General features: G+C 52.3%; 2 protein-coding genes across 4 annotated transcripts in view; one reads left to right on the forward strand and one right to left on the reverse strand.

Moving 5' to 3' along the window:
* C18H7orf50 (chromosome 18 C7orf50 homolog) overlaps positions 1-27,149 on the forward strand; it is a 121,533-nt gene that overhangs the window by 70,061 nt on the left and 24,323 nt on the right. The gene's annotated exons all lie outside the window — the stretch shown is intronic.
* Positions 1,712-18,486, reverse strand: Gpr146 (G protein-coupled receptor 146). 3 transcript variants are annotated; one of them, XM_047532761.1, is made up of 3 exons: positions 18,367-18,486; positions 7,870-7,950; positions 1,712-5,447 (listed from the first exon to the last, which is right to left on the reverse strand). In XM_047532761.1, exon 3 carries the CDS (start codon positions 5,419-5,421, stop codon positions 4,417-4,419), a length of 1,005 nt encoding a protein of 334 aa, XP_047388717.1. In that variant the 5' UTR covers positions 5,422-5,447; positions 7,870-7,950; positions 18,367-18,486; the 3' UTR covers positions 1,712-4,416. The 3 variants fall into 3 exon arrangements, with proteins under 3 accessions (XP_047388717.1, XP_047388718.1, XP_047388716.1); XM_047532762.1 differs by lacking the exon at positions 7,870-7,950 and having other exon boundaries at positions 18,367-18,462; XM_047532760.1 differs by lacking the exon at positions 18,367-18,486 and having other exon boundaries at positions 7,870-8,504.

The raw sequence follows: 27,149 nt of genomic DNA on the forward strand, positions 1-27,149 counted from the left end.
AATCTGCCTGTTCCTGAGGAATGTGCCCCAAAGGCCCTGTGGGAGATGTAGACAGGGCACCCTACTCGCAGCAGCTTTGTTACAATTGGCTGAAGTGGGACATGGCCAAGTGCCCATCCGCAGCAGAGTGGAAGAAGGAGCTGTGATACATCGAACCTGTGAGCTCCGGAAGGCAGTGAAAAATGGTGGAAAGGCCAGACAGGCAGAAGTCAGGGCCACGTAATCTAGAAGCAGAATGATGAAGACGACTAGAGTAGGGACCAGCATAAAAGTGCCCTTGCCAGACGAGCAGTCCAGCCCGCACCTGCCCGCTAAGCCCTTGCCTGGTTCTCAGGATGTTGCCCTTTTGCACCCCGTGGCTTGGCACCTGAAGCCCAGGCTCCCACTGTGGCTGGGCTTGATGGCACTATCAGGACTGTGTTCCTTTCTTGACCTAGCAGAGTTACAGGAATTGGACTGGTGCAGGGACACTGTCAGATGCAGGGTCAGAAGCCCTGAGGAGGGGCAGAGGCAGACAGGTGAGGAGCTCACTCTGGAGTGACAGTCACCTGGCCAGGTAGTCTAGATCTGTTTGCTCATTTGCAAGAACAACCCTCCACATGCCTGGGAGACGCAACAAGTGCCCAGTGACAGTGGCTGCTGCTGCTTTTGAAATTCACATGGCCACTTCCATGGATCTTAAAAGAACTGGGCACACTCCTAGAAATTCACATTTGAAGAATTCAGAAGTCGGGTAATAAGTTTTAGGTGGTTGATGGTCTTCAAATATATGGGGTTCTCTTCTTCCATTTTTATTTTTTTTAACATTTTAGTTCTTTTATTTTATTGTAGATGAACACAATACCTTTATTTTATTTATTTTATGTGGTGCCTCTCACGTGCTAGGCAAGTGCTCTACCATTGAACCACAACCCCAGCCCCCCATTTTTATATTATTTATTTGGGGGTTGCTGGGGATTGAACCCAGGGGCACTTAACCACTGAGCCACATCCCAGCCTTTTTATTTTTCACTTTGAGACAGGGTCTTGCTAAGTTGCCCAGGCTGGCCTTGAACTTGTGATCCTCCTGCCGCAGCCTCCTGAGGAGCTGGGATTCCTGGTGTGTGCCACATGCCTGGCCCAGTTTCTTTTTCATCTTTGTGGAGCACCAGTCATATGAGTATGGCCCTGAGGGTGGAGGCAACAAATTAGAAATGAGAAGGCCCCCAAATTTTCCAACTGGTTTTAAATTCAAGAATTTGACATGCAACTTAATTTATTTCTGGTTTATTTTTTACCAAGTGCTTTCTTTAATTTTTATTTTTTAGTTGTAGATGGACACAATGTCTTTATTTTTATGTGGTGCTAAGGATCAAAACCAGTGCCTGACACGCTAGGCAAGTGCTCTACCACTAAGCCACAACCCCAGCCCTTACCAAGTGCTTTTTTATGAAAGAACAAATGTTGTTTCCTTGATATATATGCCACAATTAGCAACAGGTGCAGTTTCCTATAATGCATTGCATAACCTTTGTGAAGGAAATCCAAGATTAAACTCACTTTTTGGAACCCTAAGTAATGAAACATGGCAAGTCTTGTGGTTTGATAAAAATAAGATCATTAATTTTAAATTATAATGTCAAGAAATGTTGATGGCAAAGTTTTTCAAAGATACAATTTTGAAAAGCCCGTGTCTTGAGCTCATAATCCACCTTGGCTTTTTTCAAATAGCTTTTTATTCTCCTCTGAGTAGTTCAAATTCCTTCCTCTTCCTTTTTTTTTTTTTTCTTCATTTTTAAAATTTTTTGGCAACATGGCAGAATTGAGAATCAAACATACAGGGAAGTAAGAGAGACATAAGCCCTTGCCGGATCCTCCAGAATGGATTTTAGCGCAGGAACACAGATGAGCAGGTGCCGCGGACAAGTGGGCTGAGCAGCATGTTGGAGCGGAAGCCAGGGGAAGGCCGGAGAGTAGGAGGCAGCACAGGGAGCAGGCTAAGGCCAGGGCAGGGGCAGGATGGACAAGACACCACCCCGTGAAGGGGCTCAGTCAGTGGGGGTCACTTGCCTTGTGTGTGGCTCTGCCAAGAGATATGACCCGGCTGCTAGGTGTCCCCTGAGTCCATCTCAGGAGGGCAGGTGTGACTGAAATTCATGCCAGTTGTGGAGCCCAGGATCTAGACCCCCAGAACTTGGCCAGTTTGCACCCAAAGCCACTGACAAACTGAAAAGAAAAAATGTGATTCCGGGGCCCTGGCTGCTTTGTTTGGGGAAGAGCAGTTGGATGGAGATTTCCAGGTGGGCAGAGGTCGCGCCCCTCCTGGTCTGTGCTGGGGTGGGGTCTGTTCCTTCCCAGGTGTAGAAAGCATAAGCGAGGAAGAGGGTCTTTTACACAAGAACACCCCCTCAACAACAGCCCTCTCCATCTGGCTTCTGTTTCCTGAACTAACCCAAAAAGCCAAGCTGCCCTTGGCTTGACCTTGGCCCCTGAGTCTGCTCACTCCAAGACAGTTAGACATTTCCAAAGCGGCCAGCGCCCCCTGCAGGCCAGGCCAGGCCAGAGTCTGTGGGGTTGGGGCCATTTCTTTAGCAAACATTAGGGTGTTCAGTGGAGCGGTGGGTTGGGAAGGTGAGTCAGGATGGGAAAGGAAGGAAGCCTGACTGCTCTGTGCCCAAGGAGGGAGGGACAGTTAGGCATGGCCTTGAAGGCTTGACTGAGACCCTGGCAGACCTTAAAATGAAACTTTCAGTTAAAACAACCCAGAAAACTGTCCTCCTCTTGAGCCCTGTGGTTTATGAATAAGGAACTAGGCCCTGCAGAGCTCGCCAAACACCTCACAGCCGAGCCGCTGGGGCCAGACCAAGCTGAGTATCCAGTGTATTTCCATGATTCTTCACAAGGCAAACCAACTGAAGCAGGTCGCAATTTGAGGAGATGTAGTTTGCATGTAATAAATAAAATAAGCAACTACCTCGTGGCTGAATTTCCCAAGAGACTGGGGCAAGCGCTTGAGGCCCACATATGAAGGCCTCACAGTGCAGCCAGGCTCCCTGATCTTCAGGCAGGTGTTCCCAGGCTGTCAGAGAGAAGCCCATGTCTAAATCGCTATTACAGAAGGCTGGGGCTGGGGCAGCACCCCCATCATGCCAGCCTTTCTGCAGAAGTGGGGGCAAGGCCCGAGTGCCTTGCATCCCTTCAGGTGATCACTTGACGGCAACTGTCCTGTTTGCAGAGCTTCCTGGGTCTCAGAATTGGGGATTAGGTGACTGTGGGCCTGTAATTGAACCGAGGGGACTGGAGTCGGTGCACAGCAGCAGGGCTTCTTCCCACACCACATTTTAAAGTAGATGTCTAGCGCACGTGGAGACGTAAGAGGTCCCAGTGAGGCTGATGAGGTGTGACTGGCCTGGGCTGCGGACCCTTCTGGTCCTGACCTGGGAGGGTAGATGCCTCACCTGTACTGCCACACGGCTGACATCCACGTCCTGCTCTGCATGAAGCAGACTAGTCAGGGCCACTTTACTGTCCTTGGTCACTGTGGGGAACCAGCTTCCTGCCCTTCTGTGCCTTGCTGACACTTCTGCTGGTCCCCAGACCTCTGCCCCAGGGAGGCCCTTCAGCTTTGTAGTTAGAAATCCTAAGTGTTCTCTTCTGTTTATTTCATTTTGTGCACACTTTGGGGAGTTGATTGGAAGGACAGATCTATACTGAAAAAAATAAGCTGCTGTTATCCATGAGGGTAGGGTCATCAGGCAGCCCAGCACTCCTGACTTGTCCCTGTTAAAACCAGCCACATCTGACACCTTGAGTGACTCCTGTGTGGCCTGAGCGTGCTGTCCTCCTGCCAGAGCGTCTGCATTCCTTTGCATTGTTTCCTTCATCTTTTTTTTTTAATTTGTCAATGGATCTTTTATTTTATTTACTCATATGCAGTGTGAGTATTGAACCCAGGGCCTCACACGTGCCAGGCCAGCGCTCTACCACTGAGCTGCAACTCCAGCCCTGTTTCCTTCATCTTGATAACTTGTCATTTTCTATGAAACATCTCTTTTTATACAAAAAGGAGGGGGTGTGAACACTGGCTTCAGGTTTTTATCACCTTGTTTGGAAAGCTGGCGTGGAGGCTGAAGGTCAGTTGAAGGAGGATGTGACCTGCATCTTCAGGACAGGTGCACAAGGTCAGAAGCTGAGGTGAGCTGAGAGGCGCCTGTTTCACACGGGGCCCCTGCTGCTTTCCACAGCATGACCTTGGGCCAAGATTGGTCTTTTGGGGAAAAACAGAAAACTTAAAAATAGCCTGTGCCATCCCTGTGTCAGTGTCTCTTTCTGGGGAAGTGCCTGGCATTCCAGGTAACAAAGTGCTGTGCATTCAGTTGAACTTCAGTTTCCTTGGGTCAGCTGGTCTCCAGGGCTGGGCCTGCGGCACCCTCTCGCCTAGGCCTGCGCCATCACCTGCTGTACTCCTGCGGGGTCCAGGGAGCAGCGCCGCTGCCCACAGTGCATTTTCTTTATCAGCCGCCGGACTTTGCTGGGAAAGTTTTTGTTGATGTAGCGGTAGAGAAGCGGCGTCACAGAGCTGCTCAAGAAGGCCAAGAACTTGGATAAGTCCTTAGCAAAGTGCAGGATCCCCAGGAAGTGCCCATCCACGGGCCTCCCTCGTGAGACCAGCACCATGTGCCCCAGGAGACTCAGATAGTATGGCGTCCAGAGCCCAAACTGTGTGCACACGGTGGCTACCAGAAGCCTGTGCACCGAGGGGTCCAGCCTGCCTGCTTCCTGGTCCAGGGGCGTGTCCTCCTTCCGGATCCGTGAGATGAGCACCAGGGCATACAGCACAGCCAGGCCCGGCACCATGTAGCCAATGAGCACGAGGAGGGCATCAGCAGCCTCTGTGTTCTGCATCTTGGCGCACTCCGTGATCCGGGAGGACACATGGCTGCAGATGTAGAAGAGCAGGGAGGAGAAGCTGGTCAGCAGCGCCCCACCCCAGACGAAGCCACACACATGCCGCGTGTTGTAGACGCTGGCCATGTAGGTGCGCGGCAGGGCCCGCTCGATGTAGTAATCAAGGCTGAGCAGGGCGGTGGAGTACATGGTGACCAGGGAGGCCACATTGAACAGGATCAGCAGGGTCACATGTGCCTCACTGCTGAGGCTCCACAGCGCCCACCTGGAGTAGGGGGGGCCCAGCAGGTGCACGGGTGCGAGGGCCGTGAGCACCAGGCCCGCCACGGCCATGTTCACGAAGTACACGTCCGGCATGGTCATGCTGCTCTTGTTGCTCAGGTTGGCCAGCACCAGCAGGGCGTTGTAGCCCAGGCCAATGGGGACGCCTACCACCAGGTGGAGCATAGAGAGGACCCACAGCCCGAGGCGCAGATCCTGGCACAGCTGCTCCTCGCCCTGACCCGTGCCATTGAGCAGGCTGCAACTCCACATGGCAGCCTCCCCCAGGCTCTGCAGCTCTGTGGATAGAAAGGACAAAGTCAGTCACTCCCTGTCCCCTTGTTCAGCACCACCAGACTGCTAAGCCAGGAAAGAAACTGCCCTGTGTGTGTGTTCTGTGAAAACAGGTCCCAGGCTGGCTGTACCACACCTTTACGGTGATGCCAGTGGCTGTGGTGAGGCTGCTGGACCCTGTTTCAGAAGGAAATGGAGTCCGGAGTGACACTTGATGTACAGAAGCTGCTCCGCGTACTCCCCTGCATCCCAGCCACGTCTAGCTGAGCACGGTTCCTCTCCATCTGCAGGGAGCCACTGCCACCTCTTGGCTTTGGGTGGGGGGCTCTTCAGGGTTAGAACCCACCTGACCCTGGGCACCTGGCAGTGCTGGGATACCCTAGCCAACAGTCCTGCATGACAGGCTGCCCTGCAGGGCTTCCCCCGCTTGTGTACCTGAGTGTGCTGAGCACCTGCCACGAGCTAGGGTAGAAAGTACACAGCCTGTCCCCTGGTGGGGACAGCGCCCACCACATACCCCTGCCGCGAGCAGGACCATCACATTAGCGAGTGTGTACAGACGTGTGTGAGGACAGTGCACGTAGGCAGGACAGGCAGAGCTGATGCCAGCACATGCCACGTGAGCAGTGCTGAGAGGTGCCATGGGGAACAGAGCCCCACGAGGATCGCCACTGGAGAAAGTGCATGGTGTATTTGGGACCCCAAGGGAGCCCCGGTCGGCTACTGAGGACTCACAGCCTGCTCCCCACTGTGCCAACACGAGGCACACTCTGTTGGACATCCAGCGCTGTAATCCTCAGGCTCGTGGGATGCCTGTGGGAGTCAGCCCTAGGGATTTCCTCCCTCCCCCCACGACACCCCAGCCTAGGGCCCCTTGAGGCAGTGCAGAGTCTGGGGACACAGCCAGTCTTGTAACTGAACAAGAAATTGACAAGTAGAGACGTAATGTAAAGAAAATTCCCTCCTGTCCCAAGAACAGGCGTTCTTCAGGGAAACTTTACCTTCAGAATGTAGTTTGGCCCAACCAGACCTCCTGTTCTGGGAATAAAATAGAAAGCTTCTCAGGCAGACACAGAAAGCAAACATTGCTGTTTCCCAGAGTGCAGGGACAAAGCGAGGAAGCCAGGCTGCTGGTGTTGGCACTGGTCCCGCCCGCTGTGGGCCCCGCCAGGAGGAAGCTCTGTGACCGCGTGACAGGCTATTCCTCACTCGCCCCACAAGTCCTGCAGGCATGCACTGACTGTCTGTGGGTCTCCGCTGCTGCACTGGGTCATGGTAGCGAGCAGGGAGGGACCTGCCACCCCAAGGCTCACACCAGGACTGGGCTGGTGATGAAGGAAAGGAAGAGCCTGGCAGCAGCCATCACTAAGAGCACGAGGCAGTCCCACAGCATGGGTGGTCCTGCTCCCTGGGTCGTCCCCAGTGCCAGCCTCAGCTGTCCCCATACCCCAGAGTCAGGTATAGAGTTGGGCTGAGCAGGCAGACGCTGGAGTTCCTGTTCAGAGGCAGGGCCACAGTCCTTGGGTGCAGGCGCTGGTGGGGTGGTGGTTAGGGGGCGGGGTTACAGTCCTAACAGTGCCCCCAGCCTCTGGGGCAGTGAGCATTGGACAGAACCGGGCACCCAGGACTGGTGCCAGCAGGGCAGTCTCATCGTCCCTCTAGGACAAGTGTGTGCTCCCATTCCCCATGTGCACCCAGGTCCTTAAATGCAGACAGCTGCTACTCACTCACACACTGCTGTCCCTTCACCAAACCACCCTGATCAGCACCTCAGGCTCTCACCCACTCCTGGGATATGCCATCTGGTTTGACCGAGTAGCTGCCACACTTCTCTTCCCCCCCAAATGCCTGATGGCCAGCATCTGATTAAATGCTGCCTTTCAGGTATGTGTGGTTCTTCCAGGTCCTGTGTGCTGAGCTCTGGCTGTCACTGGAGGCTAAGCAGGAGCTTATGTCCTCCAGCCCATGGCTGTGATTCCCCCATAAAAGGCCCCCTCAGTGGCCTGTACGAGTAGGAGTCAATGAGCTGCTTCTCCACCCACTAACGCCCTAGCCTTGCTTGGTCACCAGCCCATATCCACATCGCCACCAGCCTGACTTCACATGGCACACCAGGACCCAGAGTTGCCCAAGATGTTCCTCACTCTGATCAGAGGCTGTAAGGACTGCAGGTCTTTCTGCCGAGGAAGGGCCCTCCAGGTCAGGCACTGTGTTCCCCCAGCTTGTTTATAAGTGGGCCATGAAGCTACCGTACCGCGTTCATCTGATAGACCTGGTCAAGTGCCCGGGTCCCTTTCTGTACCTCTTGTACAGTGTCTCTGTCCCTGGGCCACCTGGGAGGCTCCTTACCTCGCCACTCACTGTGCTACAGCTTCCCTTGCCCCCATCCAGCCTTGGCCATCAGCAGTGCTGACCATCAGCTCTTACCTTTATCTCATGTCCCACGTTCCTTGGCGGCGTGGATTCCAGACACCGGCAGCAGGCAGCATGGCAAGGCCGAGGCAGCCACTGCAAACCAGAAGGACCTGTTGTGTCTCTGGAAACCCCACTGCCGCCTCCCCAGTGGCCAGGCGGCGTGGACTTGTGGGTGCGTGTGGGAGAGCCTGCCGCACGCTCGTGCCTGTGGAGGCCACCACTTGTTTTCTGCTAGTAACTCACAAAGTTTCTGCCTCCCTTGGCAGACGCAGCAGCCCCTCCCTATCTCTGTTTACAGCTGGTTTCAAGAAATGAGAGGTCGTGCTTGGACGGGTCGGCACTCCTGGAGCAAGTGGGTTCATATCCTCTCACTCGGCTTAGGGAACATCCAGGCTTACGTCGTGGCCATGGTGGCATTTCCCCTGTGCCCCTGCCTGCGTCCAGCCCTGCAGAGCGTCCTGTGCCGGAGCCTGAACAGGGCTGGCAGAGCTGGGTGCAGGCTCCTGCTACCCAGCCTGGTTGAGAAATTCAGTTCCGAGTTCTCTCTTCCCTTGAGGAAATAAACTGAACAGACGTTTGTCTGTAGAAATTAAGGACAAAATAGTTGGACCTCACTGAGACTCTACCATAGAGAGACTTTGGCTGCTTTCATTTCAGACCCAGGGACACAGAGAGCTCTTTGAAGGCACAGGGCAGGCTTAGAATCTAAAGCATGGGGTGGAGGGGCCGCTCCTGCAGCACGTGCCCTCCCAGCCGCCCTGTGCTGGTGCAGGCGCTTATCAGTGGGATTAAAGAGGAACAGCCCAGAGGGGGTGGCGGCAGCCTGAGGTTCCGCCTGCACACAGGCTGCGCCCTCCATGCGGTGGAGTGGAGAGAGGGGCTGCCTGGAGCGTTAATGCGTGCCGCCAGGATTAGTGGAGCAGGAGGAGGGCCGAGTGCCTGTGCCCAGCCGCTCTGGTCTTGGGAGCTTCCCATGGAACAAGTCTGTTTAGAACTCCCTTCCGCATCCCGTGCTGGCGTGATCTGGCCCCTGGGTTAGAGAGCAGCACCATGTGGAATGTGTGTTGGCACCAGCTGGGACATGTAGGAGGCGGCAGAGGTCTCAGTGTTAGGTATGGGCAGCTTATAAGGGCATAAGAATTTATAACTATAAGCTAGAGGTAGCTTCTATGTATGGTTTTCTTATATATCAATTATAAGGATGTTTTGCTTCAAATGAAGATTATAAGCCAAAGGTGTCTGTTTTCATTCAAGTTCAGTCCATCTGAAAATGCCATTCTTTTTGTTTTGACATTACCTCCCAGGAGGCACCTCCCACTACCAGGCTGCTACTTGGAGATCTTGGGAGCAAAGTGACGAGTTCCCTCCCAGGTTGGCATTGTCTATAAGAACAACTGTAAAGCTGAGGTGGAAAGAGGAGGGCAGCTGGAAGGAGTGGGTGGGCATGCCACAGCCATGGAGCCAGGCCCCAGTCAGAGATAGTGACACTGCCACTTCCTCTGTAGCGTTCAGAACACAGGTCCCTGGAACACTCAGTGGCGCCAGCGTGGGCTCTCCCGTCGGCGGGCTATGGGCTACAGCTCAGGGACCAACAAGCATGAGATGCTGTGCCACAGAAGTGCAGGCGCCTCTGCATTGGTGGAAGAGCTGTGGTCACAGGGCTCAGGGAGGCAAGTCGGGAAGTGTTCCCGCCTCTCCTAATCACAGGGTGATGAGTGACATACTTCCTCCCATTATATGCAGGGTTCCAGGACGCCCAGCCCACTCAGGCTGTGCTCCAACCACCACACCACCTCCCCTGCCCATGCCCTGCACCTGTATTCCCACTGAGATCTGTGGTCCAGGCTGGATGTGCCTCCGAGGGGCTCTGGTGGGACGCTGGCCCCTGAGGGCAAAGCTCTAGGACTTACTGCCCTTTTGTGGTTCTTGTTCCTTGGCCATTGGGGAGAAAGGATGCCCTGCAGCCGGGGAACATGAGGTTTCCACCCTCCAGCACAGGCCTCAGGAGCTGGGCTGGGCTGGCTTTCGGTCTCCTAGCCAGGCCTCTGGTAATTTACTTCATGAGAACTTGGAGCACAGAACCAGATGGTGGGACATCAGGGGCTGGGGCAAATCCCCCAAGGGGTCTCCTCAGAAGTGGACTCATTTCTGCAGGACTGAATTCTGAGTTTGCTCTGACAGGCTGGTGAGGCCCCTCACTATAGAGAAATGTGGGCGAGAGCAGAGAGAGCTTGTCCCTGATCCCGCGCTGGGCCAAGGCCCGAGGTACAGAGCCCTCCTGGCACATGCTCACATGCCACCCGTCTTCATTTGGAAAGCCGCCTGCCAGATGGCAGGATTAATAATCAGCTTCCGGGGGCCCTGCCACCTGCTGCCATTCCCTTGGCCCAGGGGGGCCCAAGGTCAGCAGGACCCCAGAAGAGTGTGTCCCCTCCTCCCTGAGATCCTCCATCACAAAGCACTGCTCGCCCAGCTCCCCAGGCCCCCACCTAGCCCTTTCGTGCCTCTGGAGTCATCCGGAGCGGCTGAGGACACCTCGTTCTACAGGACCCTCCCATCTGCCCTCTTCCCACCAGCAGCCTCCCCATGCTCTCCTCCTCCCACCAGGCCCTGCTTCTGTCACACCAGCTGGTTTGTCCACCTTCCTTCCATTCCTGTCACCAGCCTCTCCCACCACTGAAACCCTCCCCTACGTTTCCTGCAGGACCTGCCATACTCATGTTCCCACCCAGGCCCCACACTGGTGCCCACACCTCTCAGATGCAGGACCAGGCCCTACCCCATCTCCCATCCCCTTTCCCCTGTAACTCTCCTTGTGTCCCTCCACCCCCAACCCCTGCTGACTATGGCCCATCTGGATAAGCCCCACTGCAGACTCAGCCATCTCACCCCAGTGGGACCTTGGTTCGCCCCCGCCCCCCCCAACCTCTGCTTGGTTGAGGGCCCAGCCTACTCCCAGGTGGCTTTTCTGCCAGTTTGAAGCTTCAGTGTGACTAGTAAACAGTCTGTAGTCATGCTCTCACCCCAGGTGCGACTTCCTTAGAAGGCCTCCCCAGAGGACATGCAGCAGGCCTAATCCCTCTGCTTCCAGCCCCCAGCTCACTGTGGGAGGAACAGCCTGCCAGCCCTTGAGGTTCTGGTTGAAACGATGCGGAGGTTGCTTCCCTTCCCTGTGAAGAGCCAGGGTGTGGCAGGTCAGGCTGGCCTCAAGGAGGCTGCACTGGCATGGCAGGTGCATCGCCAAGTACCCACTCATTAGCCTAGCTGTCCCTTCGCCTGGAGCAGGCCCCGGAGCAGGTTCTGGAGGGACAGAGTGACAGCCCACCTAGGCTAGGAGCAGAGGAATGTAGGGCCCATGCATCTTGGCATCTTGGCTGGGAGGGTGGAGGAGCCGAAGCCATGCTTAGACCTTGGGACCTTACACTCGTGTCACTGTCCCCCTGAAGAGAATTCATTAACCATGTAAATGTGACACACATGCCCTCTTTCTTTTTTGTCTTTTTAATTACACGTGTAAAGAAGAAAGTGTGCATACCGTAAGGCCAGACCAGGCCCGCTGGCGGCTAGTCAGCCTTGTGTGAGTGGAGACGGAGTCTAAGGTTCCAGCGTGTGGGCCTAGGAGAGGACAGGAGAGGAAAGGGGAGGCCAGCCTCGCTGAGGCAGAGAGGGGACAGAGCCCAAACAAACTGGCCCAGGAAATGTGAACAGGCTGGCTTATAGGCAGCTGAGCCCTGGGCTCACCTAAAACTTTAGCCCACCCAGCTCATGGCCTCTTCTCTTTGTCCCCAAGAAACTGTTTCCATTGCAAGAAGCATGTGCATCACAGGGACCTGCAGTCAGAAGCAAGAACTGGGACTGAGGTGCCCTTAGGAGGCCACCCTGTGCTTCGTGGCCAGGAGGCCGTTTTTCTTTATTCGTGTGGTGAAAAGGTGCCGAGACTTCTGTCCGCACGCTGGGTGGGGTGCTGGGCAAAGCCTTTGCAGGAATCATGGTGGCCTGCGAAGGCACCTCTCCCTGTAGGAGAGAGCTTGACGGGGGTAGCACAGCCAGAGTCAGGGTCACCAAGTTCCCCAGGCAGAAGTCCACAACCCACCTGTGCTCTGTGCATTCCTGCCCAGGCCTCTCCGCTGGCTTCTGGGTGACCTCAGGCTGACCTGTTGATCGCGCTTTCTGAGCCTGGCAGACTGGCATGATAATGAGGCAGGCCTAATTACTCATCGTCATGGACTGAGCAGGCCACTGGGCAAGGAGGTTGTTGTTCCCAAGTGTACCAGGGTCCCCAGAGAGTGCACTTTTGGGGCTCCTTGTCCCTTCTGCGTCTGAGGACTTGGCTGTTTCCTTCGCCTTTCTTTCTGGCCCTTCGGCTATGGTCTGTGCATCTACTGCTGGACAACAGCCGATTGTTGAAGCCTTGGTGGGTGAAAGCTGGAGCTCCTTCCCACAGGACGTGCTAGCTCCAGCTGTCTGCAGGAATGTGCCCCCATGGTACCCTCTGCAGCCCCTATGGACTTCCCCCTGGGCTTTCCCTCATCTTCCCTCCTCCTGAGCTGCTGTGGAGCTTTTGAAAAAGAAAAGCCAGGAAAGTCTGACTCCCGGGCCTGTAGGGACTGGCAGGAAGGGTCCTTGGTGAGAGCAGAGCCTCCTGCTGGCCCGAGCAGCCCTTCCAGCCGCTCTCTCGCGGGCCTGAAGTCTGTGTTAGCGCCTGCCCAGGCTGGCGGCCTTCTGCTCGCTCTAATTTCCTGGGAATTTCTAACTGCAGCCCCTCGGGCATGCCAAGCGCCCCAGAAGGCATGATCGGACAGCCTGGAGGCATCTGACCAGTGCACTCCGTAGCACCAAGTTTGCCAGGTAAGAGTCCCTAAGCAGAGCTGGGCACAGGCAGGCCTGGAGGGACAACAGCCTGCAGAACGCTGAGTCCACTGCACGGTACCACCCGGCAGCACCTGTGAGTCCACATGCTGGCTGGCCTGGAGGTTCTGGGACCCTGGGTAACGTGGGTGCAGCTTCCCTTAACTACTGGAGGGTACTTGGTTGATCACTGCTGCCCGGCCTGGCTGATAGAATGGGACAGAGATAGGGACACATGGACAGTAGCTGCCATCCCCAGTTAGGGCTACTTGCCCAGGCCACCAGGGCTTCTGAGCAGGGTGCTTGAAACAAGGTACCACAGTCCAAAAACTTAGTGGCAGACTCTGACAGTAAGACAACTGGCCCTGTCCTTGCTCATCCTGTGCTCCACTTGAGTGGAAGCTTGTGCCCTGCAGTAGGCAGAGAGAGCCACTGGGTCCGGCCTTGCACCCAGCAAGGGACCCCTGTGCCCTACAAGAACAGATGTACTTAATCCTCCTAACAGTCTCAAGGGGATTTTCCTGAATGTGGGGAAACTGAGGCATGGAGTTATGGGGAGCTTAACTTAGTTCTTTTCTGCTCATAACTTAAAACATCTCGAAGCCATACAAGTGGGCTGCAGAGGGTCCGTGCGGGGCCATTCTACCCAGCAAACACTCCCATCTCCACTGAGGCCACAAAGAGACTCTGCAATGACTCTGCTTGCTCTTAATAGACACAGTAGTTAAGAGGAGCTGCACCCACACTACCCAAGACCCCAGACCCTCCAGGCCAGCCAGCATGTGGACTCACTGGTCAGCACAGTTGTTGCCGGGTGGGGCTGTGCAGAGACCCAAGTTAGAGGCAGCATGAACTGGCACAGATTACTTTAAGGGAAACTCCACCCCCCAAGTGTCCCAGTGAAGGAAGTGCTTGGGATTTCAGGCTGGGGGCGGGGGCTGCCAGGATTTGCATACCAGTCTTTCTGCTTACAAACTGTAAACTTTTGGCTACTTCTGTGCCTCAGTTTCCCCACATTTAGGAAAAAATCCCCGTGAAATTTTAAGATGATTAAATGCATCCATTCTTAATGCACAGAAGGGTGCCCTGCATCTGCTGAGCCCAGGCTGGACCTGGTGGTAAGAGGACTTGGCTCTGGATTTTTAGTCTTCTCCCCAGCTCTCATTAGAGGCAGAGGAAGCCGGTCTGTGACCTTTCGCTTAGAATCTTTTGTTAACTGACACATGTAAAGAGGAAACCATGGAGAAGGTGGAAATGACAACAATATGAACTCAAGTGACAATCGTGTAAGCACCAGTGAGGGGGAGGGTGCAGCCACCAGAGTGAGTGCAAAAGGAAAGAATCCAGAAGTCACACTCCAGGGACCTGGCTCACCGCAGCCACACACACTGTCACGTGGCAGAGGCTTTGCAAACATGGGAGTCTGTGCTCTGGGCTTGGGCTTGGGCTTGGGTAATGACAAAATGGTGCGCTTCCTGATGTTTCTCTAGTATTAACCTCCAGTGTAAATAATCACTTCTCTGGTGGTATTTACCTGCTTCCCAAGGAGCATGGACCCGGGGAGGAGAGCAGGGTTCAAGGGTCTTAGTTCTTTTCTGTTGACAACTTAAAACATCTTGAGGCCCTACATGCCTCTAGTGAACTGCAGAGGGTCCACATGGGGCCACTCTACACCGCAGGCAATCCTAGCTCCTCTGAGGCCACAGGGAGGCGCTACAGTGACCCCACTTGCTATTCATGGGTGACAAGGTGGAGGCCACCTTCAGGCTGCCAGAAGCATTATAAGGTGAGATGTTGGCATCTCTCTTTCTATGCCTTATTTAAATAGAGCCCACATGGTATAAACCAGCTTGTTAATAGTGAATGCACTTGAGCAACAAGACGACCAGGGCTCAGTACATAGTGATCCCAGTGGCAATGGATGGCCAGGAAAGGCTCTGAGGGGACCGACTGGGGGTGACGTGATGTGGGAGAGTATAGGCACGGTACAGAGCTAGCAGATCAAAAACCCAGCAGAGGAACCTTCTGGTTCCTAGGTAGCTGAACTAATGTCACTAATGCCCCCATCATTTCATTTCTTTTAATCAGGAAATTCTGTCCTCTGTTGTTAAGGACTCATTAAAACCACAGCCTGCCACTCCCACACTGATGAAGCCCCACTAAATCTGAGGACATCCTTCTTCACTGTTTCTTTGCACTTGTGGGGCCCATGCCAGGGTAGTCTCCCTTGCTTCCCCTGTTCACTTGGATTCCCTTGTTCATTCCACCCTAATTCTGGATCCCATCACCCTTGAGAACATCTCCTTGGTCACTATCTCCTCTTGTCCTCAGCCACTCATGCTAGATCAAGACCGTCTGCATAACCATCTCTTTCCTACCAATGCAGAGCCTTTGCAGATCGGGCAAGTGTCTCTGTATTGCTCCAGCAGCCTGGCCTGAGAGGATTTCCCCAAGGTACAGCATAGAAAGGATAGCAACCAGGTGGGGTTGCAGTGCCTCCTGTTCCAGGACAGTGGTCTTACCCTTGAGCCTTTAAAGAGTTAGATTTCCCTGCCAACAGAATTATAAGTCCTGGGCATTGCATCCTGAGAGGGTTGATGGAAACCAGGAGGCACACGGCTCTGTCTTCCAGTCCACGGCTTGATGGGTTGTCTGCTGGGAAGGAGAGTTGCTGTGCACGAGACTCTCAACTTTGGGTGAACGTTCTGGAGCAATCAGTGCTCTGCAAACGACTCCTAGATGTTGATTTCCTTTGTAATAATGGGCAGGGGCTCTGGCAACAATGAGCATGCAGCTCTAGAGGCCAGATGCCCTGGGAAGGCTGATGTTGTCATAGGTTTTTTTCAGCGAGGAGCGCTGTGCTCACCGATTCCTATCACACTGTCTTCCTGGGGTGTGACAAGAAAGCTTCATTATGTAGATGGGTGTTTTATTTTTGTAGCCTTTTGCTCTTTATAGTTCTGACTGCAGAGTAGGGAGAGTGAACCAGGCAACCTGGCTTAGAGGCATAAACAAAGAGCTTGCTCTCTTTCTCCATAGAAAAAAATGAGCGTGTTGCTGTCTCCAGGAAGGCTCTGGGGGGACTGAGACCAAGCGACCCTGGCCAGGGAACAAGCTGGGTGCTTATACAAGAGATCTGGGGCTTTGTTTCCCTGGAAGACGGGACACACTTTCTTTGTCACTAGAGTACTAGTTCCTTGGACTTTCTTATCCCCTTATTTCTTACTTGGTTTGAGGCCCATGCCCTCTCCAGGTACACCAGACCAGGGGAAAACCAAACAAACAAAAAAGGCTTTCTCAGAAATTCAAGGACCAGACTGAGAACAGATAAAGTCTCCAATTTCAGACTCTGGGCAGGTGTGGCACCCCATCTGGCTCCCTGAACACCCCAGCTTTTAGCTAGGCGTGGTTCTACCTGCAGGAAGGACTGGGAGCCAGAGATCTTATCTCAGCCTTGGTGGTTATTTTTACCTGTCACATTTGGTCTAAAAGTAACAGCTGCTTGCTTAGTTTGCTCTGGTTCTAATTAAGTTGGGGGAAACTCCTGGCCATGCTCTTGTATAGAAGGGACCCAGGCTGGACCTTTGCTTTGTGTAAACTGGAGGTTCCTGGACTCGATCCTGAGTGACTGAATTTTGCTCCTCAGCAGCATCTATTTTAGCATCTCATGTTAAAGAAATAAACTCAGTTTCCCTAAGCAACCCAGTGACACCCTGACTCTAAATAAAACACAAAAAAGGACTGGGGATGTGGTTCAGTGGTTAAGCTCTTCTGAGTCCAATCCCTGGTACCAAAAAAAAAAGGAAAAGGAAAAAAAACTGTTTTACTCTCTAAACTGAGTCCCCTCATTGTTTGATACATGGACAGTGTTTTAGGATCATGGGCCCTTTGAGACCCTGTTGACAGATGCAACCTAATGTTGCCCAGTTAGATCAGTGGGTTATGAAAACTCAGCTTTCATCTTAGGAAGTTGAAGAGGCAACTGGGAAACACTATTTAGAGAAAAGAGTATCCTTTGATTGTCATATGCACTTACATAGTGAACGTGAGACTCTGGGTGGTCCCTCCCACTCAAAAGCATGACCTTGATATATATGGTTCAACAGTGTGGATGGGTCATTAAAGGCCAGGTGAGGTTACAGTTTCAGGATTCCAGAGATGGCTTCTCCAAGAGGTTCCTTCCTCCTCCTGCCCTGTGAACAACATGTCCCCTTCCTACTGTAACTCATACAAGCATATTCCCCAAACTTTGCAAGCATGTCATTTGTCCACTGTTAATTAGGTATGTCAGTCTTGACATCCTAACCTAAACCCTACAAGTACTCACTTTAGATGGATGTGTATTACCTTTCCTCACCCACCTACTAGGGGCTCATGAGTTACAGGGACACCGGGTCACCTTTGACATTTTCATTCTACCCTGAATATGTGGTCCTGACTCCTGGGGATGTTTCTATACTTATGAGAGAAGCAGGGACTATACATGGATGCATATGTGACCCACGCAATGGACTTCCTGTGAAAAGGCACAATAAAGGGTGCATACAAACTACTCCTAAGTCCATTTATCTTTAGAGGCCATCTTCATTTAGGAAGACACCAGAGGTAAGATCTGGACCTTACAGTAGCAAGGAGCTACACAGCAGGCCCTGGATAATGTAACCATATACTTGGTGTAATTATTAATAGTGCCTCTTTCAACTTGGGTGCTCCAGTTAGGAGACAGAGTATCTGGTCACCACTATGCATGAGTAGCCTGGTGACACAGTCAACCATTTTATTCGTACAAATTTGCAGGGGCCTTTGAAACAAGCTTCTTGCCATTCTGTTACTGAATGTCTCTGCTAGATGCTGAAGATATGAAGAGGAGAAAATTTAAAAAGCAGGTGTCGAGCTGCTCAGGATAGGAGCTGATTATTTAAGGTGGAATGGAGATTTTGAATAAGTATGTCTCCACAGAAAAGGAGACCAAAGGCGACAAACGTTGGTGCAAACGGCAAATTTAAAATTATCTTCAGGTTAGCAAGCACAGTAAAGATGACGGAACACATCGGAGAAATCAGGTGAATGTTTGGGTTAAAGAACTGATTTACCATGTTTATAAAAGTAACTTAATGTTACGTTTCTGGTCGCTAGTATAAGAAGGCTGGGGAGCACTGCCTTCCATTGGGGCTCTAAAGGACCCTTCTATACCCTATCAACTGTCCAGGACAACTGACACTTGATCTCCGATCACCATGTAGACATAGCTCCAAAGTGTACTAAAAAACTTAATCATTAGAGGGGACGAAAGCGATAACCGTAGTGCCCCAGGAGAACACATGAGTACTCTGCCGGACATGTGAAGGACCAGTGGCGGTACTGAGCCGCCTACGTGGGCAGCAGTTCTGGCTGCCGGTCAGCAGGTTAACGACCTCGTGCCCGGCCCCTGGCTGCCCGCCCCCAGTGCTCAGCGCTGCTCAGAGACATTCCCCTTCCAGCAAGCGGACAGCGTCCCCACAGGAACGGCGCGCGGACCGGGCAGCGGGACGCAGGAGTCGTGAGTCTGAGCTGGGAACCAGCCAGCGGAGCCGGCGCAATTCAGGGCTTGCTCCCCGCGGCCTAGAGCCAGAGTCTGCAGGACCGACCCGAACCCAGGCCCCGCTCCCGCGCCCCACTCACCCGCTTGCTGGGCGGCGACCCGCACAGTAGCCGCGGGTAGGCAGCTCCGGACCCGCAAGAGCGGCGCGGCTCCAGGGCGCGCACGCCGTCTGGGCCCTGTGTACACACGTGACGGTCGGCCCCGCCCCGGCCCCGCCTCGGCCCCGCCTCCGCCTCCCTGCCCCCAGCAACACGGTCGCGGCCCCGCCTCCTTGCCCCGAGCAGCACCGCCGCGGACCCACCCCGGCCCCCAACAGTACTACCCCGGCGCCGCCTCTCGGCCCCCCGTAGCTACGCCCCCGCCACTGCCCTCCCCTGCGTTCCCCCGCACTGCTGAGGCCCCGCCCCCCGTGGCGGTGCCCCCAGGTCCCGCCCCCAGATGCGCTGCCCTGGCCCAGTACGGGTTCTCCAGCTAGTGAAGCGGGGGAGGTGGCCAGTGGGCTTTGGTGCTGCACCCAGAGACACAAACCTAAGGTCTCTTCTGAGAGATTCTTTAAGACTTGTCTTGGTGCCCACTCAGTTCCTCTTAAAAGATATTTGTACCCGATTTGCTGAGTCATAAGATGCGCTAATCTGTAGGGAACAGACCCCACCACCCTCTGAAGGAAATGAGTCAATTGCAATCTGTCCCTTCCAGGTACACACGCCCCTCTTTCCCAGAGTTTGCGTGCTGTTTCCAAATTCATCCATTACTTCCTGGATTTCGGAGTTTGCAGATACACCGAACTGATCACAGGAAAGCCCTTTAAAGAGACAGCACCTTGTTTGCATCCTGAACTGTTGTTAAATGTTGGAAAAGTTGAAAACATGATGAAATGGAGAAAACTGTTAAGTAAATTTATGGTATATCAAAATAAACCCCGCTGTTATATATATACAAGAAATGTGTGTGTGTGTGTGTGTGTGTGTGTGAATTCTAAAAAGTGAAAAATGAAAAAACCTTCAGCCACAAGGCTGGCCCTGTACTTAAACCTGAGCACCTTATTTGTCCAGGGTCAAGGTCAGCAAGGGAGGCTGAGGTCTGCTTGAGGTTTAAGGGTAGAGAGGTATTTTCCCAATGGGTCACTTGTAAGCCCCATACCAGGCTCTGTAGCAGGGAGCCACATTTGCCCCAGAGCACTAGGTGCTGATCTTGCCAAAATCAGTTAAAATTACCTATCAGTGACACCTGAGACTTGTTTTGAGCCAGGTTTTGTTCTCAGCCTAAGACAACCTTTTGAGGTACATAGTTCCACATTTCATCAAATCTAAGACACCACTAATGCTATACATGCCATCATTTTATGGATTACTTAAAAAAAAAAAAAGAAAAAACCAACCTGCTAATTAAATTCTAACAACTCTAAGAGGCATCATGGTTTTAGAGATGTTAAGATGAGAGTGAGTCTTAGCATTGATGGAAAACAGTATTATTGTCATTCTTATTTTACATTTAATTGAAGAAACTCAAACAACTTGCCCAAGTTCATACACCAGGTAATGAAGCCAGGGTTGGACCCAGGTGGTCTTTGGCTTTTGAGATTAGGTTTGAGACTTGGGGTCCTTCTAGCAATCTGCCCAAGAGTAGCCCTGTTATCTCCATTTGTAAGTGGCCTATGGCCTTAGGATTCCAGGTCCGAAACTAGGCTGTACTGCCATCCCAGGAATACCCCAGGGTGTTCTGTGGCTGGGTAGGAGTGCCGCAGGTTATTTGCGCCAGGCCTCCCACTGGCTGCCTTGTCTGTTGCACAGGCAAACCAGCCAGGGATGGGAGCAGTAAGTAGCAACACACTGGGGAAATCTTCAAAGTGTGCCCTCTCCAGCTGAGCCCAGTGACGCACCTTCCAACCAGGGACAGAAATATACTCCAGAGGACCACAGCCTTCACTATGCTGCTAGCGGTCCCCCACCATGCAGGCCAGTTCCCACATGAGACTCTTATCCTGTTCTGCTGTTAACTGTGGACGCCCGTGGTTACAAGGTTGGTCCCTAATGGTGTGCCATGGCCCTCCTCTGTGCTGAGGCCACACATCATAGAAATGTTAGAACTGCCCTTTCCTTACCATGTTCTTGAGACTTGGCAAGTCTTCCTGGTTGTTCTGAAGTGCCATTCAGATCTGTGTTCCACACCAAGGGCCCTGGGGTCTGCTGGTCAGGAAGCTGAACGTGTCCGTGTCCCAGCTGCCCACTGGAGACCTGGGCATTTCGTCTTTCTCTGGGGCGGGGTGGTGATACAGTTGTTACAGCTGCCGTAGCTGGAAAGGTGGCTGCTTGCCTCTTGAAGGTGTACTTTCTTTGTAACTGTGCATTTACAGGGTAAATTTGACCCTGTGTGACATATTACTCATGGACAGGGCATATTTTTAAATTAACATTGGTTCTTGTGAGAGTGGCTCACAATATTTTTGCTGGTCAGTATGGCTGCATTAATTAGTTAAATCCATCCAGGGAGGGCCTGGTGAAAGATTGAGTCCTCCTGCCCCAGTGAAGCCAGCAGGGAGGTGCGAGTCATGTGTGAGTCCTCGAGAGGCTGCAGCATCATAGGTCAGACACCTTCGTCAGCACAGGTGCCTCCCAACTTCCTTGACCCCCATCTCCATTCCTTCTCTCTGAATTCCATCTTACCTGGCTGCCACCAAGACCTTTTCTGTCCTTGGCAGGAGCATCTCTCTCACTAGTAACATGAGAGGTGCTGGATGTATCTCCGACTGTGTAGCCCAACCTCCTGGCCCAATAGTGACTCCTGACGCATTTTTAACTGCCCGTGGTGTGCAGGGCCCAGCACACAGTGGCCACTTGGCCCCATGGAATGTGATGCGGAGGCAGTCCCCACCCTCCATCCTGCTCCAAGTTGTATCCTTCTCTTGGAAATAAGCTGGATTGTGAGGGACTCATGACTTAGCTTGAGCATCTACCCTGACCCTGTCTCCTCTAGGAGCCCCCCAGGCTGTGGGGAGACAGGCAGATGAGCAGATTGCTGTGATCCTCTGGGAGACCCCAGAGATAGTAGGAGTCAGCACGGGGTGTGTGGTGGGGGAATGCTGGGCCATGGGGGCGCAACAGAATTTACTAAGCCCTGAGCTGCAGCTCAGCAGACCCTGTCTCCCGATGCCACTCCCACTGCCCTCTCTAGCCTGAGGTAGCAGGTGCTCCAGGCTTGCAGCAGTCCTGGCCCGGCCCTGCTTCTACACTGAAATTCCAGCCCACCAAAGAACTGCTGGAACACCGTGGTAGCTGGGAGAGGGTAAGCAGGAGGAGGTGGCTTCCTGCCTGGCCTGCCCATTGCCTTCTCTCTCCAGCACCTTCTGGTCTGTGTGCCAGAGAGGTCTGTGTGCTAGCCTGCTTCCCACCAGGCTAGGGCTACAAGGGATATTTTCATTGATGACCAGGTTTGGTGGCAAAGGGAAGCTATCTCCAACCCAGGGCATCTCGGGTCTCCTAGGTCCCACCTGCCAGCTGCTCCCTGTGCACTAGCTCCAACAGATCCCCTAGGGTCACCTTCACCTACCTGAGCTCACCCCATACCTCATAGTCACTCCACTGCCGCAAGTAATAGGAATCGGTCTAGCCAAAAGGCATGCGGAGAAGGGAAAAGGTACAGCTTAGTGGACACTGCATGTGCTAATGAGAAATGCCAGGGCTGGGGCGACCCACCTGTGCAGCCTGCATGTTGTACCAGAGGGCTGGGGCCTCGAATGCCATAGTCAGCTTGGAAAACTCTGCTCCTGTCTGCAGTGTCAGTTGGGGTGAGAGGGAGGTGGCATGGGGGCATTGTGTGCATTTGTATCTCTCGGTTGGGATGCTCTCACTGAATTGTGGGTTAGCCCCAGGATGTTTCTAACTGAGCTTCCTTGTGACCCCAGCTGTTACACTCCGTAGCAGATGCCTCTTGCATCTAAGCGATAGGACCAATGACAGCATCAACAGTTTGCTGTGCTCCAAGGGTGGAGGGTGAGTCAGGCTCCCGGAGAAGGCGTTGCTCAGGGTGCAGAGTCCCCTGCTTTCCCTGAAACAGCCTGGGCGCTCTCCACTGCATGTCAGCTCACACATGCAGACACGGTGTGATTCTGCGCACTGAGGTAGAATTCCCAGTAGCTACAGGAGAGGTACTCTCCTGTAGAGGTAGAGAGGTCAGGTCCACCAGAGATGCACAGGTTCCTGGACCAAGACAGAGGGAGATGGCATAAGCCCTTCTGGACAGAGGCAGGGTGCTTGGTATGACATATCACCAGGGTATCTTGCACCCTCCGGTGGGGGGCTCTATCAGCTGTATTTGGCAGGAGGGGAAACACTGAGTTTGGAGGGTCCCCATTCTCTTGGTGGGGCCTGCTTGGCAAGGGTGAAGGGAAGCCTCCCATCCCTGAAGGGCCACAAGTGGGCTTCCTTGGCCCCTCACTCCATCACAGAAGGGGCAGATTCCCCTGGTCATTCCTGGTTTCCTCCGTGACATGGAGCCATGAAGAGGGAGGAGTCAGGTGGCCACTGGCACCTTTCCAGCAGGTTCGCCTTCTGAAGCTGTTGTCAGTTCTTGCCAGAATGCAACCGAAGGCTGGATCACAGGGGCTCAGTGCAGGGGCTCGTCGTCCTTGACTTCTGAGGTTTGCTCCAACAGGTGAGCCTCAAAAGCTCCTTCCCAAGGGAACTTCGAGTCCCATGCTGTACTTGACTCCATCTTGCTGAACCCTTTTGAACCATGGTGCCTCCACAGTTTCTGCCAAGGACTGGCAGTCCCACTGACACACAGCATCCGGTTATTTAAGAGGCCATGCTGGTGGTTGCATGTTCTTATTTGTAGATGTTATGTGTTAGAGCTGTATGCTGAAGGACGTGTGGGAGAAATGACGCACATCACGCCATCTGCATCAGAATCATCTCGGGTCGGAGTGCCTTTCATCACCCTGGAGCCCACACCTCCTGCTTCTGTGCATGAAGATCAGAGAGGGAGCAAGGGAGCACGCACCTCCCGGCACAGCAGGACACCACACAGATCCCAGCGTGGTAGTGTCAGGATGGCCGTGTTCTTGGTTCTGTGGCCTGAAGCCACGGTTCACTCCTGGAATCTGCTTCTTTCTCTTCAGAGACTAGCCATGGGGCAGGATCTGAGGCAGGGTTGCTGTGGCTGATCTGGCAGCAGGGAGCATGCTTCCTTTTCCAGATATGTGGTGAGCTCAAGGCTCAGCCATCGGATGGACAGGTGGCCAGAGCCATTCTGTGGGCTGTCCTGGCACTTAAAATGTCCTTGTTAGTCAGCTTCCAAAGCTGCCTTGGTGACCAGTTTACCCTCTCCCTATCATGAGTCAGCAGACACATCACAACCTGTCACAAGGAGGAAAGTAGAACATTACTGGGGAACTAGAGTCTTTATTCTACGGGGTGAGTCTTTTCTCCTTCCAGACCTGGTCAAAATTAAAAACAGTATGCCTGAAGTGCTTCCTTCCTGGGGGTCCACAGAGGAGACATATGAGCAACCCAGCTCCCTGGGACTGCAGCTGCTCATCTTTAAGCCTGCCCTGCCCTGCCCATTAAGATGCCCATCAGATGGGCTGCTGACCCTGACCCAGGAGCCGAGACCTCTGAAGTTTGAAGAGCAGCTGTCTCCACTGGCCGCCTAGACCAGCAGGTGCAGAGGAGGGCTACTGCCATGTGCTTTGTCCAGAAAGAGCTTTAGATGGCATTGCAAGTGGGACTTCAAGAGGAGATTGGTGACACTTTCATCCTCCCCCTCGCCCCCCTCCTTTTTGTACTGGGGGTTGAACTCAGAGGCACTCTACCACTGAGCTACATCCTGGCCTGTTTTATTTTAAGATAGTCTCACTAAGTTGCCCAGGCTGGCCTCAAACTTGGGATCCTCTTGCCTTAGCCACCCAAGTTGCTGGGATTACAGGCATGTGCCACTGTACTCAGCTCTCTTATCATTTTGAAAGTTATAGATCCCCAGGAGATTGGAAAAATAGCGGAGTAGTCCCTGTTCCCTTCACCCACCTTCCCAGTGGTTCTGTGTGGACACAACTCCAGTTCATTTTCTACACCGGGATCTTGTGTGTCCTCTGGGCCCTTCATCCCTGTGCAGGCTCTGGTCAGCACCATGGGTGCAGGTGCAGGGCCACCTAGCACCACAGATCTTCTCAACCACCCTGTTCAGCTGCTGCCACCTGCCTCCTGGCAGCCCTCATCTGCTCCCTATCTCTGCATTATGTCTCCTCAAAAACATCTTATGCCTTACCAATGGAATCAGTGTGTGGCCTTTGAGATCGACTTTCTTATAACATTACACACAATACCCTGAGATCAGCCCAGTTGCTGCAGGTCACAGCAGTTGTTCCTTCCTGTTGCCAAGCAGAACCCACAGTATGGAGGTGCTGTGTGTTTAACCACTCACCAATTGGAGGTCATTTTTTGTTGTATCCTTTTGGTTGCTACAAATAAAGTTGCTGTAAGCAGTTACATCCTGGGTTTTTTATACACATTAAGTTTTCATTTCTTGATTGTTGCATGATCTGGTATTTGCATGTTAGTTTTTTAGGTGTTTGTTTGTTTGTTTGTTGGTTGGTTGGTGGGTACTGGGGATTGAACTCAGGCAGTCGACCACTGAGCCACATCCCCAGCCCTGTTTTGTATTTTATTTAGAGACAGAGTCTCACTGAGTTGCTTAGTGCTTCACTTTTGCTGAGGCTGGATTTGAACTTGCGATCCTCCTGCCTCAGCCTCCCGAGCTGCTGGGATCACAGATGTGCGCCACTGCACCTGGCTGCATGTTAGTTTTTAGTAACTGCCAAGTTGTTTCCCTGGTGACTGTGCCACTACATTTCTACCAGCAATGGATGCAAGATCCCATTTCCCACTTCTTTATCCTCATGTAGTATTGTCAATATCATAGTGGTTCTGATAGTTGGCAGCGGTAACTCTTTGGGGTCTTATTTTGCTTGTCCCATTGTGTATGCTTATGTGCCATCTGTATGTCCTCTTCAGAGAAATGTCTTTTTCTCGTTTTCTACGTGTTTATATGTTCTAGATAGGAGACTTTTGCTACGTATACCGTTTGTAAAAATTCCCCCTATGTAACTTGTCTTTTATATTTTCTTGAATTCTTTTCCCGAGAAAAAGTTTTTTCAATTTTGGTGAAGTCTAATGTACTGACTTAAATTTTATGGATATGGTTTTGATGATCTTTAAAGACATCTTTGCTAAATCTTGGGTCCTAAAGATTTTCCCCTATGTTCTCTTTTGAAAAGTCTTAGTTTTGCATTTGATGTTTAGTTTATAACCCATTCAAGGTCATTTTTGTGAAGCTTAGGGTTTGTTCAAAATATCTTTTTTCAGAACAGTCGTAGGCTTGCAGCAAAATGGAGTGGAAAGGACCATGCTGCCCATACACCTCCTATCCCTGCACATGCGTGGCTTCCCCATTAGCAATATCCCCCACCCAACCAGAGCAGTAGATCGCTTCTGAACAGCAAGGCTACCCTGACACATCTTGTCACTCGGAGTCCATAACTTGCTTTGGAGTTCACTTGGTGTGGTGCCTTCTGTGGGTACAGAATATGCCTCTGTTATTGTAATGTCACTCAGAGTGGTTTCACTTCCCTGAGAACACTCTGTCCTCTACCTGTCTGTCTGTTCATCCCTCCTTCCCCTAACCCCTGATCATCTTACTGTCTATAATGTACCTCTTCCAGAATGCCATATTTGAAGTCGCACAGTCATTTCAGATTGGCTTCTTTGACTTTGCAACATGCATTTAAGATCTTGCCTGTCCTTCCATGTCTTAATGGCCCATTTCTTTTTAGTGTGGACAATGGTACACTGTATGGATGTACCACCATTTATTTATTCACCTACTAAAAGATGCTTTGGTTGCTTCTGAATTTGGGTAATTATGAGTGAAGCTGTTATAAACATGCGTATGCAGCATTCTGTGTGGACATACGCTTTCAGCTCCTTTGTGTAAACACCAAGGAGCACCATTGTGGGATTGCATGGTAAGAAAATGTTTAGTTTTTTTGGGCTGGGGAGATAGCTCAGTTGGTAGAGTGCTTGCCTCACAAGCACAAGGCCCTGGGTTCAATCCCCAGCACCACAAAAAAAAAAAAAAAAAAAATGTTTAGTTTTGTAAGAAACTGCCAACTGCCTTCCACAGTGGCTGTACCATTTTTGCATTCCCACCAGCACTGAAAGTTCCTGTTGCTCCACATCCTCATCAGCATTTGGAAGTATCAGGGTTTTAAGATTTTAGCCATTTTAATAGTAGTGTAGTGACATCTGACACATGGCGTTGAGTATCTTTTCATGTGCTCATCTGCCATTTGTTCCTCTTTGGCTCAAGGTTTCCTTCTTTGCCCTGGGATGCCCTATTGTTCCAACACCATTTGTTGAAAACACTCCTTCTTCCACTGAGTTGCTTTTACAACCTTTATCAAAAATCAAATCTGCACTGGACACTATGGGGCAGGCCTATAATCCCAGCAACTTCAGAGGCTGAGGCAGGAGGATCAAGGCAAATTCAAGGCCAGCCTGGGCCATTTAGTGAGACCCTGTCTCAAAGGGTTGGGATATTGCTCAGTGGTAGAGTGCCCCTGGGTTCAATCCTCAGTACCATAAACAAACAAACAAGGAAACAAACAGAAAGCTAATATGAGAGGGCTGGGGTTGTGGCTCAGTGGTGTTGTGCTCACCTGGCATGTGTGAGGACCTGGGTTCAATCCTCAGCACCACATAATACAATATAAAGGTATTGGGTCCATCTACAACTAAAACAATATTTTTTTTTAAAAAAAGCTAATATGAAGCAATTTCTGGGTTTCAATACCACGTTGTCTTAAACAGAA

Source organism: Sciurus carolinensis, chromosome 18, assembly GCF_902686445.1.
Source record: "Sciurus carolinensis chromosome 18, mSciCar1.2, whole genome shotgun sequence".
NCBI classification, from domain to species: Eukaryota; Metazoa; Chordata; class Mammalia; order Rodentia; family Sciuridae; genus Sciurus; species Sciurus carolinensis.

Excerpts from the sequence above, each read along its gene's own strand:
- Gpr146 (XM_047532761.1), bottom strand. The coding sequence starts at position 5,421 with ATGTGGAGTTGCAGCCTGCTCAATGGCACGGGTCAGGGCGAGGAGCAG.